The sequence below is a fragment of the Gracilinanus agilis genome, chromosome 1 (genome assembly GCF_016433145.1).
Source record: "Gracilinanus agilis isolate LMUSP501 chromosome 1, AgileGrace, whole genome shotgun sequence".
Lineage (NCBI taxonomy): Eukaryota > Metazoa > Chordata > Mammalia > Didelphimorphia > Didelphidae > Gracilinanus > Gracilinanus agilis.
The window spans coordinates 371,521,379-371,542,559 of NC_058130.1; the positions used below are offsets into that span (position 1 = coordinate 371,521,379).

The following is a 21,181-nucleotide window of genomic DNA, read 5'->3' on the forward strand; positions in this document are numbered from 1 at the left end:
CTACACTAACAAGAGTAAAGAATTCTCAAGAAACAAAGTGTCCTGGGTGTCTAGGGGTAGAGAGAGATTACTTCTGGATATGTAGCTCAAGGATCATGGAAGAGATTCAACCTGAATTGAGCCTTAAAAAAATAACATTTACAGCATTAATAGTATTTTTTTCTTTTTCAGGCTTTGGAAGAGGTAGCATTTACCATCTCTAGTCAAAGCACAAAAAAATGTTTTGATGACTCGGTATTTTGCCACTTAATAATAATAATCCAGAACTTATCATCTCCCCTTTACATGAGAATGTGAGGTACTTGAGGGTAGGGATTTTTATTTTTTATTTTTGTCTTTCTTTAAATCTTCTATACTTAGCCTGGTGCTATACACATATGATTAGTAAACATTTGTTCAAAAGTAATGAATATCTTCAGAGGGAATCCTCTACTGGGACAGCAAATTTTATTATTGCACTGAGATTGTTTGCCTGATGATTACTTGTAAAAAAGACCATTTCAGAGTTTCTTAGGACCTCGAAGGAAATTTTTTGCTTATCAAAGATTTGTTTCTTTTGCTTCAACAGAAATTTGCCTTTTGACAAAAGGTCGACGGACGGCCAGTGTCAGAGCTGATACTTACTGCCGCCTCTATTCACTGTCTGTGGACAATTTCAATGAGGTGTTGGAGGAGTACCCCATGATGAGGAGAGCCTTCGAAACAGTAGCCATTGACCGACTAGATCGGATAGGTATTATTTTTTATTGCACTCTTACTCATTAAGGCAATTTTATTTTTGTTTAGTGGAGTAGAAGTATCCATAGACTAGTCTGGAGTTGGTGGATTAGCTAGTGTATGGAAAATAACAATTTTCTGATGACTATCCAGCAAGTTCTCAGACTGTGCTTGATATTCTGCTCTGCATGCAATAGGTTTAATTTTCTTTTATTTTTGCTAGCTATAGAATCTGCTTTCCACAGCGATATCAACACTGTATGACTGTTCAGGTAACTAAATATAAATTTTAAAAAATAAAGTTCTATGTAGTAATTAAAGTAGAACTAAAATGGTCAATAGCCCTAAGCCTGAATCTACACTACAGACAAAATTATGTATTTGGGAACTTAAAACAATGTTTTTCAGAGATATTTGCCTTTACATTAGGAAATGTAAAAAATGAGAACATAACCTTGGTGGAGAATATGGAAATGACTGTAGTGTAGACACAGGTGGGAGTAGCCTTTTTAGAGTTATCTGACATTGGTACTTTTCCTTGCTGATATATACCTCCTTTGTGAAAGCCTCCTCCGCTATTAGAATATTAGACCTTTTAGCTATAGTGGTGTCAAAACTTTAATCACTTCAATACTTCAGTGGATCTGAGATCTCTTCAGTGTGAGTATTCCCTCCACTGGTACAGATCACAACCCTCCATGCCTTCTCATCCTGCACCATTCTTGTCCATGTCTCATGTCTTTGTCTTTCTTTAGATAATCCACGTGGGTGGGGATTGGGATCTGATGGAGTACACTCTGGTTCTTTTTATTTATTTTTTTATAAAGAGATAAAAGACTGGACCTTTGATTTTATTGTTATAGGCAATTCCCTCTATCAATGCAGTCAACACCATCTCTGCAATCTATAGTCTTAAAGCGTCATTTAGGCTAGAACACTAAGAAGTTGACATTCTTACAGTCACAGCCAATTTATGTCAGAAGCAGGACTTTGAAGTCTTAGAGGCTCTGGGCCTAGTTTTCTCTTCACTATCCCCCATTTTTTAAAACATTTTAAAAATGATCATTTTTAAACTTTGTTTCAGGTATTGCTTCTAATCTAAATATCTACCCAAGCTACTCTGAGAATGTGGGGTGATAGAAACCCTTTTAGCTAAAGGTATACCAGTGAATGAGTGTAGAATAGGAGGTTTTACCCCTAATCTCATTGTATATAAACAGCCTTATTTCCTCCTTTTCCTTGTATAAGGAAATTTAAAAGGAAAAAAATTAAGGGACTATATGGGCATGCTATTTTACTCAAACCCTCTGCTATACATGGGGGCGTTTCAATGATGTCTAAGATAATAGAGGATAGTTTTGCAGGTGGATAGAATGAAAGTAAATAAAGAAGGGAATTATGCCTGGAAGCATGTTTTTTTATGAGCAAATATGTTTGGTGTGGAAGTCTTCTCTTAACCTCAATTGGAATTGAGGAAGAAAAAATCTCACAACTGGTCTGCTCCTTGTTTATCTAGGTAAGCACCTCTGGAAGCAGTATTTACATTTTCAAGGAAAGAATACACTGGTTTAAAACTTCTGTTTCTCAAAATGCCAAAGAGAACCAAAGTTTGTGACTAACCATTATTAAGTGGTGGCTGATAAAACAACCATCAGGTTTCTCAGCACGTTTTCTTTTTAAAACTGTGAAACATTATAACAGAGAAGCAATAAAACATAATACATAGTGAGCATACTTAAGAAAAGATAACCTGAGTTTAAACCCCAACTCTGAAACACACCTGCTATGTATCCCTAAGCAAATCACAACTGCTTGATGTTTTAGGTAACTTAAGATGATAAATTGCAGAAAAGCATCTTCATTGTTAAGGAGAGTTTCCTTAACAAGAATTCTCTCTACTAAAATACATTAGCAAGTCCCAAACTTCCTCAATTGTGGAAACACCACAGGAGGGACCAGCAACCAATGAAAGTCTACTGACATGCTGAGAGTTATAGTCTGAGTTGACAGAGAAAGTACCTGGATCAGAGAAGTTATTGATGCTTAAAGTATTAAAATAAAGCAATGTAAGAGAGAGAAAGGAAAGTAGAAAGAGGAGGAAAGGAATAAGCACTTAAACAGCACCAACTATGAGTCAGACACCATCCTAAGTGCTTTACAAATATTTTCATTTGATCCAAATGAATGAACACTCCTTCATTTTTGCTTGATTGTCAGTGAGAAGCCATTCTCAGATAAGGAAGTGATTACTAATGCTAAACAAGTCACAAATATTAAACCCTTGTACAGCATTCACAGAAGCATTATTCCTCTTGGTCTGGTGGTCTCTGTTTACAAATATCTGATTAGTTTCAGGAAGTATGCTAGGTAAGCATGTGCATTTATTACTTATGAAAGTGTTCAGCACTCAGGGAATTAGTTCAGCACTCAGCTCGATATGTAGATATGTGGAATTTTTATTTGTACATTAAAATATAATTGCTTTTATCTATATAGTTTAGTAAATTTGAACAAATATCTAACCATTTCAATGAAATGCACCATTTGTGTTAAGAAAAACATTTTATTTAGAGTAGAGGTTCTTAACCTAGGGTCTGTGTATTAAAAAAAATTAATAACAGTATTTCCATATAAAAATTTCTTTGGAAATCATATATTTTATTTAATTAAAAACACTATTCTGGGAATAGATCTCTGTGTTTCACCCAACTGCTAACAGGGGTCTTATATTACAAAAAAAGTTAAGAACCTCTGATATTAAGGTTGTTAATTAATTAATTCTTATTACTGAAGCAATTAAAAATAACATTTTTTCTTTTCCCTTTGTCAAGCATGCTTTCTGTCAGACTTGTAATTCCACATCATGGTAAATGACATTTTTGGAGAAGTAGTAGTAGAGGTAGTAATAATAATAATGGTGATTAAATAGTAATAATAATAATCAAACACTAAAAAAAAGAGCAATAGTAGGTTAGTAATTTGTCTTAGGATCATTTCTATGTGAATTCTACTGAAACAAAGAAAATAAGTCATATTAGAAACATAAGAAAATCATATTAGAAACATAAGAGCTAGAAGTTCAAGTCCTACCTCTCACATATATGACTGTGACTATGGACATCTTTCCAATGCCCCAGGTAACTCTCTGAGACTGTTCTGTTTTGTTTTGTTTTGTTTTTGCAAAAGAGTTGCCAATTTCTATTGGCAGATAGAGTGCCCGCACCAAAAGTTTCCTACATTAATGTAATAACAGGTGTGGACCACCACTTCCTTTCCCCATCCCCCAAAATAATAAATTATGGATCACGTCTATGTAGTATTTTAATGTTCACCAAAATAAATAAATAAATAAACAGCTTTCCTCATAGTTCTATGGAGAAAGAACTGCAGGCATTAAACCAAACAAGGAAACTAAGTGTTAGAGACCGTAAGTGAAGCTGAAAAGAACTGTTTTAGGAAACATCCCGGGCTTAGGTTATCAGGAGCATCCTCAGACTGACTTGCCATCCTTTGCTTGGAGGCTTTCTAACCTTGGGCCCTCTTCTGCTGACAGGAAAGAAGAACTCAATTCTTCTGCAGAAGTTCCAGAAGGATCTGAATACTGGTGTTTTCAACAACCAGGAGAATGAGATCCTAAAGCAGATCGTGAAGCACGACAGGGAAATGGTGCAGGCCATTGCCCCTATGAATTTTCCCCAAATGCCAACCCTGAATTCCAGCGCTTCGACCACAACTCCCGCCTCCCGAATGAGGACGCAATCGCCTCCCGTTTACACAGCCACCAGCCTGTCTCATAGCAACCTGCATTCTCCGAGTCCCAGCACCCAGACCCCGCAACAAGCCGTCATCCTGTCACCTTGCTCCTACACCACGGCGGTCTGCAGCCCCCCGGTCCAGAGCCCTCTGGCAGCTCGAACTTTTCAATACGCCTCCCCAACCGCTTCCCAGCTGTCCCTGATGCAGCAGCACCCACCTCCACCGCAGCCGCCCCAGCAGCCCCAGCCCCAGCAGCCCCAGCAGCCCCCTCAGCCTCAGCAGCAGCAGCAGTCCCAGCAGCCCCAGCAGCAGCAGCAGCCCCAGCAGCAGCAGCCGCAGCCCCAGCAGCAGCAGCAGCCACAGCCGCAGCCACAGCCACAGCAGCAGCCACAGCAGCAGCCACAGACCCCCACTATCTCCTCCCAGAAAAATGAGGTGCACAGGAGTACCCAGGCTCTTCACAACACCAACCTGACCAGAGAGGTCAGACCCTTATCGGCCTCTCAGCCTTCTCTGCCTCATGAGATCTCCACTCTGATTTCCAGACCTCACCCCACAGTAGGGGAGTCTTTAGCCTCCATCCCACAGCCTGTCTCTGCTGTCCATGGCACAGGCATTCAGGCAGGGGCCAGGGGTAGCGTCTCGCAGAGAATCACCCTTTTCCGCCAGATGTCTTCAGGAGCAATCCCTCCCAACCGAGGAGCGGTCCCAGCTCCCCCACCAACAGCAGCTACACCACAGAGAGATTCCTCCACAGTCTTAAGTACAGACCAAGAAGGAGACAAACCACGATTTGCTTCAAATTTATGATCCCTGCTGATTGCAAAAGCAGGAAGAAGTACTGTTATAAACTGAGACTTTTCCCCAGAAACTATTTTAATCTATGTCCTGAATAGGTACCTGTAGTCTACTTTGAAGAAATATTTTAGACAGCTGTACTCTACATACAAAATGTAAATATATATATACATATATATACATAATATATATATATTTAAAGTTCCCCAAAGAAATTTAAAAGACATGTTTAGCATTCAGTGTTATGTCTTCCTTTCTTTAAATCATTAAAGGAGTCTAAATTTTGTTGTAAGATTATTTATTTTTAATCTTCATTGACTCAAAAATTCCTTTGATATATATATATATATTTCTCTACTTTATGAAGAATTCCTAGATCCAGTGAAAAATCAAACCCCCTTTAACCTTCATAGGTGAAAAGACAATGTTAACTCCAATAAGAACTTCACTTTTAGAAAGGTAATTCAAATGAGCTAGTGAACAGCAACTAACAAAAATTTCTTTTTTTAAATCTTCTATTAATTGCACTTCCATCTCCAAATTGTGAGCCATTACCTAAGAGTGTGTTCATTTGCAGGTCCCGTTTTCTAGATCATATGCATTTTGGTGCTTTCCATTATGAATTAGGTTGAAGAACAGCATCAGCTCAAACCACCTCCAGTAGAAGGACTGTTGCAATCACTGCTCTGGATAGTTCCAACGGCAAAACATGGTTACTGCTCTTGTGTCTGAAAGCTGAGTGAACTTCTGTCTCCTATGATGCCAGACACTTATGAAGAAAGACCTCATACTCAAATAATGTCAGTTTTAAATAACTTTTCTAACCCAAAAGATAGCTACAGTGTGGTATGCCATGGCAAAATCATAGTTTTGGAATTTAGTGTCATCTCTTCACTTTAAAACTTAGTTTTAAATTTTACCAAAGCTAAGTGTGACAACCATTCAAATGTAATCCAACAGCTTGAAACCTATACTGTTACTTTTACTTACAATGTTTTTATGCAAAATTATATGCTTGATCCTGCAAATTACTTGTATTTCACCCAAATCATCACTCTTCTTCCTCACCATAATCAAGTGTCTGAAAATATTCCCTGCATGCTTTTTGAAAAAAAAAATAGGTTCAAACAATCATTGTAGGGAAAAAGGCTTACAGTATTTCTTGGCTTTATGAAACTAAACATCCATAAATTGTGTCTACCTTTAAATTTCTATGATAGTGGTTTGGAATCTCTAACTTAAGTCTGAAAGTGAGATTTTATTTTTATTATTATTTAAAGGGTCATTTGTAAACACAGCTTGATTTAGAATTTCAAGTGCATTCTATGTCTTCACTGTAGCTGGTAGTTAACTGTGGTGTTAATTTAAAAGAAATAAATATAATATAGCATCAAGTCTGTTTGGGAATGCACGATTTGCTCTGTGTATACTGTAACTAAGTGAATAGTCAATCTTAAGGCATGTAGCATTCTACATAATCTGTAGCTAGAAGGTTTATTATTTTAAGTGTCTACTGTAGTTGGAGTGATAAAAAAAAAAAACAGGGTTGAAGCTTCATTACTCTGTGAAAATGTTTCTTTCTTTTGCTAAGATCTTCCTGTGATCTTGTAAATTGGTCATCGTTCTTTCTTCACCAAGGATGTTCCTAAGTAATCATCTGTGCCTATTTTCTGTGGTAAATAGTGGATAACTGGAACACAAAGTGATGCGCCCTAGTAATCAACTATTACAAATACCAAACACATGTCCCAACCAATCAACCTTAAGGAAATGTTCCAAAAGGGAAGGTCTGAAGTTTCTTTAATCCTGATGTAAACTCTGAGTAGAGGAGTGACACACTACTATATACCATACATCAAGATGGATTAATGAGAGCAGAATGAATGTCCTAGAATGAATGGAGTTTAGACCTATGAGGCCTGTTATGCCTTTTACTGAAATGGTATGCAAAGAATAAAAAAAAAAAAAAGTTGTTACTTTTAGTTTCTAACAAATTCCCACTCATGTAGATAAAACTACTAATAGTAGTCAATATAATTTTAAACTTAACATGCTGCTGATACCTGATGGCATAGGAACAGTGCATAAAAAGGAATTGCGTGGATTGTAAATTATATACATTATATATATATATATATATATATAAACACATCTATAATGGATATGCTGCAAGACTACTTACTTAACAGAACCAAAATTTTTATTTTATTATGAAATTGAAAAAATATATTTGAATTATTAAGATATTTTGGTCCTTCAAACTATTTACAGTTTACATTTGATAGGAGTGATAGGTTTAGAAGTGAAATATTTTTATATATAATTTTTTTTAATTTTGAGCACTATGGAGAAACAATAAGTAAACTTTATTTGCATGGTCTTTCAGTGAAATGATAAACTTTTTAATGATTTTGTAATAGAATGGACAAAATCTAGGATTTGTATGTTAAACCAATAAAAATGGTACAGGGTATAAATCATATACATATTATATATATGTATGAATGTATATATACAAAATTAGGTTAAGGGATAAAAGGACTCACATTCCTGTAATATAAAAGTCCATCCATTGCAAGTTGAAGGAGTGTCCTATTTTCTCTGTATATAGATAAGCCCATAAGTATGGAATTTCCCATCTGTACAGAACTTAATGTATTAATAGAAAGGTTGAAACTACTGCTGCTGGGAAGACAATAGAACTACTGATTCTTATAATGATTGTATGATCAGGGACAAGTTAGATTTTTTTTTTGTCTTTGCTCAAAGCCATAAATATATATATATAAAGATTATTAATAAATTGAACAGAAAATAAGCTAAGATCATGAACTTTTTATTTGACCAATGCAATATACCCAAATATTGTATTTTGCTCTTGAGCTGGGCACTGTCTTTTATTTTAAATATGATGATTGCTAAGTGAGTTCTAGTAATTGGTACTCAACATTAAATTTTAATTGTTTATATGTATTAACTGCAGGGGGAAAAGTCTTTTTGTTGTTGGTTTTTGGTTTTTGGTTTTGGTTTTTTTTTTGCCATTCATTTGGCTCAACATTGAATTGAAAGGGTAATTTAATTCTTGAGTGTAATCTCTTCTTTGTGGCACCTGTGTTTGTGGTTGCTGTCCAATTGTAAAAGTTAGGCTCTCTAATTCCATTGTAATTCACTTATAGAGACTTATTCTGTTGCAATTTAGGGCTTCCCAAAGGATTTGCATATTGTTGGGATGTCTCTACTGCTTAAATGGATTTTGAATCAGATACAAAAGTATAAAGGGGAGTAAAATCCAATGAGATTTCATTATGGATAGAAAAGCACTTAGAGGGATGCAGGAGAAAGAGTAGTAGGGCTTATTTACTAAATGCAAATCCTCTTGATCAAGGTCTCAGTGGCCTAAATTTAATTGAAAAATTCTCTGAAGTACAAATCTACACTGAAAGGAATTGTGTCCTTTTGCAGTTTATACATCTTTCTCTCAGTCAGATCTTCATGTTAGTCATAAACATATAGCCAAATGTTATTAATTATAATTTTGTTTTAAATCAGGTGATTTGACTTGTTTAAAAGTAGACTATGGTCCATTTATTTATTTTTTACCATTGATAGACATTCAAGAAGGGGGACTAGGTTGTTTCTATATGGAATCACAACTATTTACATAAACACACATTTTATCTATGTATCTACATATATAGATATATTTATTAGGCAAAGCTTATACCATCTTTTAAAATTTTAGCTCCCCAGTGTCCTTATAATACCAGTACCTTTATATAAGCCTTAATTCCTTCATTTGCTAAATGGAGAATTGAACTGACTGCAAAGAAAGACCCTTTCTAAATGTGATGTGCTTTTTTCCCCCTATAAAATATGTATTATATGCATATGTTAGTCTTATATATCATTGTATAGCTAGCAAAGTTCCTAATTCTTTCTTTTCTTTCTTTCATTTTTTTTAACTTCTGCTGCCCCACTTAAGCACCTTGGTCTTCATTGGATGGATTGGTGCTGAACATCAGTTGCTATTTTCAGTCCTGAAAGAAATGTACAAGAGCTGAAAGGCAAAGTGAATGTTGGCAGATGCAAAGCTGCCAGCTTGAGTCTGTAGCCTTTTCCTCTGTGCGCTCTTCCCCAAGGGAGACATGGTGGAACAAAGGGGAGAGCACCGTCATAAGCCGGGGATAATTATACCTATTTCCATTAGGCGGTAGTACTTAACTTTGTAAAGACATTTTCTTACTATTTTTTGTCTTAAAGAAGTTCTTCTATGAGGTCAATCAGGAAGACTCCTTACTTTTAAAGGTGAGAGAAATAGGGCAAAGCAAGTTCAATTGTCTTGTCAAAAATCATAAGGCTTCATGGGAGCAAATCTGGAAAGAAAACTTAAACACTTCTGGTGAGTGCTCTGGACCTCCAGCCCTCAGATCATGAAATTTTCCAGTTCATAAAACAATGTAATTCAATGTATCTCCATCATTATTAATCATGTGCTTACACCCATCATAGCACTGAGGAGCATAAAAGAGTACAAGTGCTTTGGAATGGGGGCATAGGATGAAAATGCTGGGGTATCTTGTGATTTCAAAAATATATTGAGTTTAAAAGTTTACCTCACTTCAAGAACATTGACTTAGAGCTTGTCAATGATTTTTGCCAGACAGATTCCATTGCAGCTCTGCCTTAGAATCTATATATAATTACAAACCATCATGTGTTTATTAAAGAAAATCTGTTTCCCTTTCTTTCCTTATTCTTCCCACCTCAACATAGAAAAATGTTCCAGGTTTCTCCCCCAATCATAAACCTTCCTATTGTAACTGATGTTAACAAAATATATGTAATCTCTAATGCTGGCAAATAAGGTTAAAGAGTAAAGAACCCAGGACCACTGACCACAAGCACTGTCAAGTCTTTGATCTAGGCTCTTTACTAGAATAGAACAGGACTCAAGAGAACTTGTCAAGATTCAGCTGTTGTTCACCTTTTCATGAAGAGTTAGCATGCCAAATGCTTTGGTGTGTACTGGTCAAGATCTTAGGGACCTCACAGAATGGGTATAAGGTTTCCTGGAGGACATGAACAAATCAAGGAAATATAGAGAGCCATAGAAACATGGAGTCACAGGGAGAAAGCTAAACTAAGACAATCCTCCCTATAACTGTGCTATTCTTTAAAACAAACAAACAAACAAAAAAAAAAAACTTGTCAACAATATTTAAATGTTCCACGATGACAAACACTAACCTAGAAACTGTTTTTCCTCATTTTTAGTCTGCTGCCTATAGACAGTCTCAAATTGTATAATCTCCAATGTTAATGAACACCTTTGGTTTCTACCTTAGTTTCCTTAATGTAGTAATATTGAACTGGACACAAAAGTATTGCAAAGAAGAAATACTATAAAGAATGCAAACACATGAATAAACAGAATAACATCATGCCACAGGATTCACCCTCTCCAGAATCCATACATTATTAGATAGGTTCTGATTTTTATCCCAGGCTTCTTTAATAGAAAACTATTATATCAGCTGCTAGTATCATTGTTGCCAGCACATATCAAGTTTTCTTTAGAAAAGACTTCAGAGTCTTTAGAAAAGACTTTCAAATTTTAGAAGAGTACAAGGCCCAAATTCTATTTCCTTGGATAGAGCTGTCCAAACCTCATAATATCTTAAAATGTGAGAGGGAAACAATCTTCATTAATAGCATCTAGCCAACATTCCCATCGAACTACCTTTATCTTCAAGTTTTCCCTAAATTTAAATTGTTTTCCTTTTCTTTCTTTTTTCACCTGTATTTTCCCTTCAATATGCTAAATGAATGAAATATTACAGCTTTTCTGTGTATATTGTTTATAACAAGTACAGCAATCAGAGTTTAGACCAATTGCCATTAAACGATTAATTGAAAAAATAATGAACTAATTTTTGATGAAAAAGCTTTGTAGGTTAGTTTGTATGTGTGTGGGAGGTGGGGTGGGGGAGGAAGGGCTATTTCCAAAGACCTCTTCCTGTATAGTACACCAAAACATTGTCTTTTGTTAAAGGCAGGGTGGATTTCTTAAAGAAGAACACCCTCCCTAAGCCATTTGGAAGTACTAGTTCTCTTTGTCCCTACTAAACATATCAGCTAATTTTGGGACAACAGTTCTACAATTGGAGAAGGAGCCACTGATAGAGTAATTGAGACAACCTATTTTTTTTTTTGAGCCAAAGATTGCTAGTGGAAGCTGGAGCCCAGAAACTCACTGTGATTCCACTACTAGAGAAGGGCAGGTTGGTCATGTTTTTCTACCATAGGGTAGCTGTGGTGAAGTAATGGAAGAGGAGCTGAAAATGCTAAGTCTAAGTTCTCTTTTAAAATATTCACTGATTGGGACTGCCAGAGAAGGTCCAAATGCTGTACTATTGATTAGAAAGCCAACTAGAAAGAAGACATACCTCCCTCTAAAAGAGTAGCCAAACCTCATGGAACCTTTTTTTTCTATTCAGAATGCATAATAGACCCATCCTTTATTGATAGATTTCATGCCTCTGCTAATTAATGATGTTATACTTGAGGAAATAACCTCATTTTATTTGTTGATAAAGATTCTCAGCACTACAGATGAAATTACTTATCTGTTGCAATACTGAATTGAATCATTGACAATACTCCCTCCTAGGAGTGTGTGTGTGTGTGTGTGTGTGTGTGTGTGTGTGTGTGTGTGCATTCGTATTTTTAAGAATTCTTGGTCAGATTCTCAACTATTATTCTTCCTCCTATATATTTGGTTTTTTCCCATATCTAGTTTGACAGTTTTATATAGGCACTTCCTAAAATCATAATTTTATAACTAAAAGAGACCTTGTAGGTCATTTCATTCATTTTCCCCATTTTCCCAATAAGACAGCTGAGATCCAGGGAACTTAACTATCTTATTCAATTATCACAAAGCTTCCAATATTAGAATCAGACATTAAATCTAATTCCTCTAATGTCAAAAGCAGGACTGTTTGTTTTTTTGTTTTTTTTTTTGCTGATGGCATCATTTTTTCTTCTCTGCCTCAACACATTTGGGTAACATTTAGTGATTTTATTAAATTAGAGCAAACTCTCAATCCCATCTCTGATACTCTAGGAAAACAGTATTCCTCCTACTGGATAATTTCAGAAAACTGATCCATACCCTTGATCCTCAGTGACCACCATGACTTCATCTATTATTCCGGAGGCAACAGGTTTTCTTGAACCTCAAGGCTCTTGTCTCTCCTCTTTATTATTCCATGAACCTTTCTATTCTACTTCTTCTAAAGATGCAAAATCATTTTCTCTTGGTCTAAGTCTCTAATTTGTTATATAACTCCAGTGGTTCTGAGCTTCCACTTATTTTGCTTCTACATGACCTAATTTTCCTCTTGTCTCTGTCCTGTAATCCTTTATGTATTTCCCCCCAATTCTTTCACCCAAAAACTATTTTTTTAAAAACCTTCCTTAGAGTGTTTCATCCTGTATTGTTTATTAATAGCTCAGGATCCACACATTTGAAATGTGAATGACTGATAGGATGTAAAAATGTTCATGGATATTCAACAAAAGCTACTGGTAGAGGGAATCTCCATGATTGTTAAAGTCATGGACATATTAAAACATTAAAATAACCTGTTTCCAAAAGTCTTTACATGGATACAAAAATATAGGAGACCATTAGCATTCCCAGACTTCTACTTAGATCTTTGCTTTTGTGTATCTGTGGCTTAAATCACTGAACTGAATCCACTACAAAATCACAAACAGCAGGAAGTTGGCTGTCAAATGCAGAGAAGGAGATTGAGCATGAGGCTGCAGGTGCTGGACTAATCACTTAGATCATGTCAGTGCCCCCATTGGAAGCAATTAGCCTTAACTTAGAAAAGCCAACAAAGGAGATGGCACTGATTCTGATCACTTGTCTCAGACTGGTTGAGGTTATTACAGAGGAAAATTCTGTTTGGTTTTGCAGATGAGGTTTATTGTAGAACTGTGGAAAGTAGGGGATTCTTGCCTTCAATATTTGGTAATTCCCCTGCCTACTCATGGGTTCTCTGAATTTGTATATCACTCTCCAAAGGGTGGCATTGACATTGGTCCTGGAATAGGTTTCCAGGAGAGTAAGGACCAATGCATAGAGACTTTGCTTTTCTGTATCTATGAATTTAAAGAAACTGAAAAACTATATTGAACTTTGCCCATCGCTATAGGTAGCAGTAGTGAATGAAACTTAATTTAAGACTAGATAAACTAGGGGATATTTTATTTTATTTTATTTTTAAATTTATTTATTTATTTAGAATATTTTTCTATGTTTACATGATTCATGATTTTCCCCACCGCTCTTCCCTCCTCCCTCCTGGAGCTGACAAGCAATTCCACTGAGTTATACAGGTATCATTTTTCAGAACCTATTTCCATTTTATCCATATTTGCAATTGAGTGATCTTTTAACATCAAAACCCCAATTATATCCCCATTGAACCATGTGATCTAGCATATATTTTTCTTCTGTGTTTCTGCTCCCACAGTTCTTTCTCTGTATATGGTCAACATTCTTGCTCATAAAGTCCTCTAGATTGTCCTGGATCATTGCATTACTGCTAGTAGAGAAGTCCATTGCGTTTGTTTGTGCCATGATGTATCAGTCTTTGTGTACAATGTTCTGCTGGTTCTTCTCCTTTCTCTCTGCGTCATTTTGCATTCCTGGAGGTCATTCCAGTTCACATAGAATTCCTCCAGTTCATCATTCCTTTCAGCTCAATAGTATTCCATCACCATCAGATACCACAATTTATTCAGCTATTCCCCAATAGATGGACACTAGGGGTTCATTTTAGAATATGTCTTTGCAACTACAGGTAACTCCCTTATGGACTGGGAGGGAAGCTTTTGACTTCTTTCTCCTTAGAAATATCCCATAATCACTAGTAAGAGGAGATAAAAAAAAAGACAGCTAACCAAAGAAATAGTGACAGAGAGACAAAGAGTAAGAGACAGAGACAGAAAGGGGCAGAGAGAGAGGGCTGTTTTTAGAGATCTTTTACTTTTTTCAAGAAGAGCACTTCACTTGCTTCTGAAGAACATGCACTATGGATCAATCACTACAACAAAAAATATACATATATGCATATGTGTATAGATAATATGTATATATAAATACATATATCTACCTATATTTATAAATATGTATTATGTTTGTATATATACATAAATATGCATGTATGTGTGTATAAATGTATATCTCACAATTTCTAATAGTAATTGGAACTCTTTCCTAAGTTTCCTTATGCCACAGATCTTAAATGGTGACAGTTTTCGAATGACCTAACATTAAGCATAGCTACTTGAGAGGTTTCTGGGCTCTTACTTTCAAGGTGTCCCAAGGAAGACTTCTTGAAGGAGACCAGACCCATACTTTTTCTGCTCTCTCACAAACATTTCTAATCTGCTAAGGCATAAACAAATCACATTACTTTCTTAAAATTTTCCCACTGGCTTCTACCAAACCCCCTTAAATAATTAGTTTAATTAATTCCTAAATAATTAGGAAAATCAGAAAAAGTGGATCCTAAAGAGAATATTTATTCATATTTTTATTCACTACTCACTATATAGTAGATTGAGCTTTGAGAAGCAAGAGATAGCAGCTGCTAAGAAAATTTTCAGTGAAGACAGCAACCTCTTTCCCAGTCAGAGGCTGCCTAATGTAGCCTACCAAAACAAAAAGAGCACAAATCTGTGAACTGGAAGGAAAGAAAGGATATTCTGTTATGTACTTATTATTTTCTTGGTACTGTGTTAAGCACTTTACAAATATCTCATTTACTTCACACAACTCTGAGAGATAGATGATATTATTATCCCCAAATTACAGTTGAAGAAACTGAGTTAGACATCAGTTAAGGACTTGTCCAGCTTCCCACAGCTAGTTAGTGTTTTGAGATTAGATTAAAATTCATATCTTTCCAACACCCACCCTAAGGCTCTATCCACTGTGCAACCTAGCTTTGCCAAGAAAATTTATTAATAGATATAATATGAATACTAATACATGTAACTAATGATACACAATCATCTTTTGAGTGAGGCTATTTCTTTAATCTTTGTGTGAGGAAAAATGCCTCCATCCCACCATGGCACACCAACAGTGGATGTTGCAGAGTAACGTCATATCTAATTACCTGACTGGCCTGGCATCCCCTGGTATAGGCCTGAATATCAATGTGTAATGTCACCATTAAGGGAGGAACTAGGGATTTATAAGGCAAGCAAGCACAGGAAGAAGCAGGCCTTTTTTCTTATGTTCTTGAAGAGACTGGCTCCCCAAGCTGGTGCATGGTGATCTGCAGTCAGCATGGAGGAAACCATGCTATGCTGAACCTGGGACCAGATCTAACCTTAAATTAATAAAGCTAGATTGCTATCTATCTGTCTGTCTCTCTTAGAATAATGTTTGTAATGTAGAATTTCCTGTATGTATGGAAAAAGAAAAATCTACCTGAAATTTTTTCAGATATTTTCAAGTTATTTTATGTGATGCCCATTTTTTATTTATCCCTTTTAATGTGGCAATGGTAGACTTCATTTTCTTTTATGTAACATAAAACAAGTAGAACTAGATTATCTTGAATGTTCTTTACATTTATGAAATGCTATCATTCTTTTAGAAACATTCATGTCTGAAATACTCTGGTTATAATATTCTGAATCCTGAGCATTAATGAAGCATATTTTTGGCCTAAGTATTAATATTATTTAATAAGACAAAATCAATGGAGAATAAAATAAAAAGGTCAAGATATGTATGTTGTAGTTAAATAATCATATGCCATATACTCTGCAACAGAAGAAATTTCTCTACAAAGATGATTTGTTTGCATCAAATCTCAGATTTGGCCATGAAATAATGCTGTATCATAGTTAGGAGACGTTTTAAAAGTTAACATCACAGAAGTGACACACAAAGATAAATCTTGTTCTCTTTAAAGTAGTCTTCTTCAAGAAACCTTTCATTCAAAATGATAATATCAGAGTTCAAAACCTATTTGGAACTAATACTTTTTAATTATCCTCAATACCTCTGATACATTGTTTTGAATAAACTCAACAAATGGCCAGTAGCAAATTCTTGCCCTTTAAAGCCAGTTCTGATCATTGTTGTATTATTTTGGTAAAAAATAGAAGGAACTGAATATAGTAAATGAGGTGGGAGAACAAATCAGGACTGTTCTTTTTCTCTATTCATTCAATAAATATTTATTCATCAGTGAGGTAATTGTTATTTATTATCTAGGAAAAAAGAAACAGATTTTTTCATGTGACTCATAAACAGGAGTTAAAGGAAATTCCAAAAATATTTTGAGCAACAGCAGTGTCAGTGAAGCAAGTATATGTCCTTCCTAAGTGACAGCTTTGGCAGAACTGCAATCACCTGGCTACATGAGTTTAGGTACATTCATTCAAGTATCAGTTTCTATATTTTCCAATGACATGCTTTAGGTTGAAAAATCAAACAAGGGCCAAAGTTCATAAAAAAAAAAAAGAACAATTAGCAAATTCATCAGTTACTGAATTTGCTTAATCAGGGCATATTATAAAGACAAAAAAAATTGTTTTCATTGAAACCTATTAATGTCAATCATCATCTTGTTCTTTGTATTCTGCCCCTGGGATAGTGAGATTCTGATAGGTGAGTTTTAACTCTGTGTGTGTGTGTGTGTGTGTGTGTGTGTGTGTGTGTGTGTGTGTGTTTGTGTGTGTGTGTGTGTGTGTGTTTTCTGGAATCAATCCTCAGTATTACTTCTCAGTCATTTCCAAATGGTATGTCTTCAATTTGGCTATTCTTCTCATCCTCTTCCCTACTCCCTGGTACACATACACATTTTTTTAACTTACCTTCATGTTCTTTCTATTTCATTAGACTATAAAAGCTTTTCATAGGCAGGAACTGTCTAGTTTGTATATATTTATATCTGTAATGGTACAATGCCTGGCACACGGTAAGCTCTTAAATGTTTTATCCTTCACTCATTCATGACTGTGGTCTTCCATAAATCCTTCTCTTCAGAAAACTTTGACTTTCAAGGTAGAAACCTTGAGCAATGGTAGCCACAATATCCTTGTATAATATTTCAAACAGATTGCTTCAAATAACACAGTTGGTTGTATAAATTCCATTGCAACATACTGTATTGTTAAAGCATCAGTCTCATAATTTTAGTCACAATATGCCTAATTAGTCATCCTATAAAAGCAGAAGAAGATGAAGTAATACTGTCATTTTCTCATAGAGATATTCACCAACCATATTTGTATTATATGTAAGCAAATTTCTTTACATGAGGGAGGAAAAATTATGAATCCATCTCTGTGTTCTAATTTATTAGAACTTTTCTTGTACTGGTTCCTAAAACTGAAGTACAAGGTATTTATTAACTGATTAAGTTATCATATACATCACTGCCTCAGAAGAGCAGGATAGACTGGCTACTAATTCATTTACTAATTGTCCTTCTCTGTTTGGTCATTAGACATGGTTTGACTAGCTATAACATATATGTGCCACACATATATGTATGTCACTTATGGGTATATTATAATATGTGTATGCATATATCTTAAATTATAGTTGAGTTTCATCTAAGAAAAATAAGATCTGATTTTTCTGTGGCATTTCATACAAATTAATGTTCATCAGTGTTATCCCCAAAGCACCTTAAATATAGAGCCCTGAAATCTAGAGCCAGATTCATGGTACATTTTAGCATCAGCATCTACATAAATACATAGCTCAGGAGCACCCCACAATGTTTTGCCTTTACTAGGAAAAACCAGAAGAATGCAATTTCCCAACACAGACACTTAATTAAATGAAATAACCAAGTTAATGGCAAAAACCAAAGCTACCTTTTAAATAGCAGGCACACTATTCCAGAAACTCCCACACAATCAGTAAGAAAACATATGAAAGTCAATGAAGTTGGACTTATGGGGTTTGGTTCCATCTAGAAGAAAGACCCCTCTCTTTCCCAAGCTTCTATGTTGTAGAATATGTGATATAATAAGGCACCAGTGTGTCTTAGTACATAGAGCTCTGGAGCTAGGATCAAGAAGACTTGAATGAAACTTCAATCTAACTACTTGTGTGACTGTGAGCAAGTCAATTAAGCTCTGTCTGCCTCAATTTCCTCATCTGTAAAATGAAGATAATTATACTGTCTAGGTTTTATTTTTTTTATAATTACCTTCAAAGGTTGTGGTGAGGGTGAGGCTTAAATGAGAAAAAAATTTGTAGAATGCTCTGCAACCATTAAAGCATTCTATAAGTTATAATTATTTATTAACCTGTTGTGCTGTTTCCTCCACTGAATAGTGAGTGGCTGACATCAATGGCTGAACAGAATTTTTCTGTTTATCTTTCATTTGCTGATTCTTCCCAGAGCTTTTATTGACATATTCTGTTTCTTCCCTGAATTCAATTGTTTGGGGAGAAGGAAGGAGGTGGAGATGGCTCATTTTCATAAGGGAATGTTTTTAATTCTTTTGTAAGGTAGATAGACCATTACTTATCTTTTACTGATGAAACTCACAGCTCCACCTATCTGTCTGAGCAAAAGCCTTCAGAGATCATATAGTCTAATCCTCTTCTGGTGAAGGAGAAAAACCATTTCTAGATAGGTAGAGTTCAAGTTAAGTGTATCCTTTTGTCTGTCATTTATTCTGCTACTAGCAACTCCCTCAGGTTAGCCTGATGACTTGGTTTCCGGTGAATTGATCCTTCCCCAGCTCCTTCACCAGATTACTACAGATGAACTTGGAAGACACTTTGCAAATTAGCAGAGTATTATAGGGTGGAGCTAATGAACCACTTGCCCTACATTCCTGCATCTGAACTCAGATCCCAATTCTTTTTACCCTAGTGAAATTGGTAGTGACTTAAAGAGTAAGCAAACTTTTCTGATGCAATAATAAACTTGCTTTATAGTAAGAATCCACTTTTAAACTGACTACTGAGCTGACATATTTCATCATGACCCCCTAAGTTTCCTTCCACATCCACTTATTTCTTTACTTCACTTATAATCAGTTACCAATAACATAATAGATTCTTTTAATCAACTATGAGGACTATCCTTATGGAATTTTTCCACATTGTTCTCAATAAGTTTTTTTCTTTGCTATTCTTATGAGTTCTTCAGGAAGTTTTATGAGTTTTAGTTTTACTGGAGAGAAAAAAATAATCATTTCTGTAATTTTGTATCTTTTGTGTCTTTCTATCTAGAATAAATGTAATAGCACAGTACCTAATATTTAGTAGACAATAAATCTTGATTGAAACAATGTCCCAAGTACAAACTTCACATATATGATTTACAAATCATAAAATTATAGACTTTGAGTCAAAAGGGAACCTTAAAGGCTGGCTAGTCCCATTTCCTAATTTTACAGATGAGGAAATACACAGAGAACTAAAGTAACTTTTCCTAAATCACAAAAGGAGAAAAGGATAAAGCCCAAATTTGGATCCTGCTTCTCTAACTATAAATCCCATCATCTCTTCCATGCTTCCATTATAGAGCTAATTCACCAACACTTGGGGACAGTGAGGTTATGGCAGTTTATTGATCAGATATGTCTTCCTTTTCACACTTTTCTCCACTATCATCCTAGGTCACTTTAACATTCCTGATTACAGCCACTCTAAAAACAAATATGAGAAATCCCTCAACCTCCTTAACTCCAAAGATCCCATTTTGGTTCAATCACATATCAAGATCATTATGCTTTAGAATGCCTCATCTCTTAGAATTATGATACATCCAAAATCTGAACTTTTGAAACTTTGTACTCTGAGACCAACTAATACGATGGAATAAAAGAGAGGGATAACAGCCCAACCACTCAAAACAAAAATCACCAAAGTCTATAAGACTAAATAGCAATCTCAAAATCATTTAAGAAACCATAATTGGACATCTTGCCAAGTCAAAATCACATATTCAACCAGTAGGCCAGTAATTGAGATAGCACCTATAGAATAAGTATAGGCTAGGATCAGGGACTCAGTATCAATCATAGGCTGGACAGAACCCACAAGACCTGAATCAGAGTGAGAGAAAGAAACAGAGGGAGAGGCAAAGGGCATGTTTACAGTATTTACTGAATTTACTATTTTCTTCTCAGCAGGACAGCATGAATGCCAAAACTCCTTCTTCTAAGGAGAGGATCATTAGGAATTAGTTAACTCTTTATTGTCTCAAAATGAGGAAGAAAAAAAGAAGAAAAAACACCAAATTCTTAAAGCAGGTTTGACTGTAAATCCTTGAAGTAATTTTGGAGTCCTGGTTTATTTTAGCTGGAAATCTCTGAAGTTGTTTCTAGTCAAAATAAGAAAAGTCACAAGACTGCTCCCAATCTTGGTTTAGTTGGAACAGTCCTCTCAGGATTCATTTGACAGTCCCCATTTATGAAGCTTAGCTTATAATCATGAAGGATTATTCTTATGTATTAGAAACCCCTAGGGAAAAAAATGGGGGCTTGAACAAATCCAACTAATTATTATAGAACTGTGATGGCAAACCTATGGCATATGTGCCAAAAGGGGAACACAAAGCCATCTCTGTGGGCATTGTCACAGAAATTTTTATCCCACTGCCCTAATTTAAACAATTTAGGTAAAGTCAAAAAGCCAAATTTCTCCAAGTCAAGGTAGAATTTTAGAGTTTATTGGAAGAGGGCCAAATCTCCCATATAAACCCAGAATCTCACACATGTTACATAGTTGAACCCCAGCAAGTGATAAAGCCAGGCAGCAGACACCTGGTTTATATACTAGGACAGTAACAAAGTGAATATTTCCAAACAAGGATTATGATTTATATCATAAGACACA

The 21,181-nt window shown here is 35.4% G+C and overlaps 1 protein-coding gene across 1 annotated transcript in view; it reads left to right on the forward strand.

Annotated features, from left to right (window-relative positions):
• HCN1 (hyperpolarization activated cyclic nucleotide gated potassium channel 1) overlaps positions 1–5,283 on the forward strand; it is a 641,980-nt gene extending 636,697 nt beyond the window's left edge. Inside the window, exons 7-9 of the mRNA XM_044657751.1 lie at positions 569–733; positions 4,271–4,676; positions 4,797–5,283. Coding sequence (XP_044513686.1) covers positions 569–733; positions 4,271–4,676; positions 4,797–5,283 — 1,058 coding nt within the window. The remainder of the gene's footprint in view (positions 1–568; positions 734–4,270; positions 4,677–4,796) is intronic.
• The last annotated feature ends 15,898 nt before the right edge of the window (positions 5,284–21,181 follow it).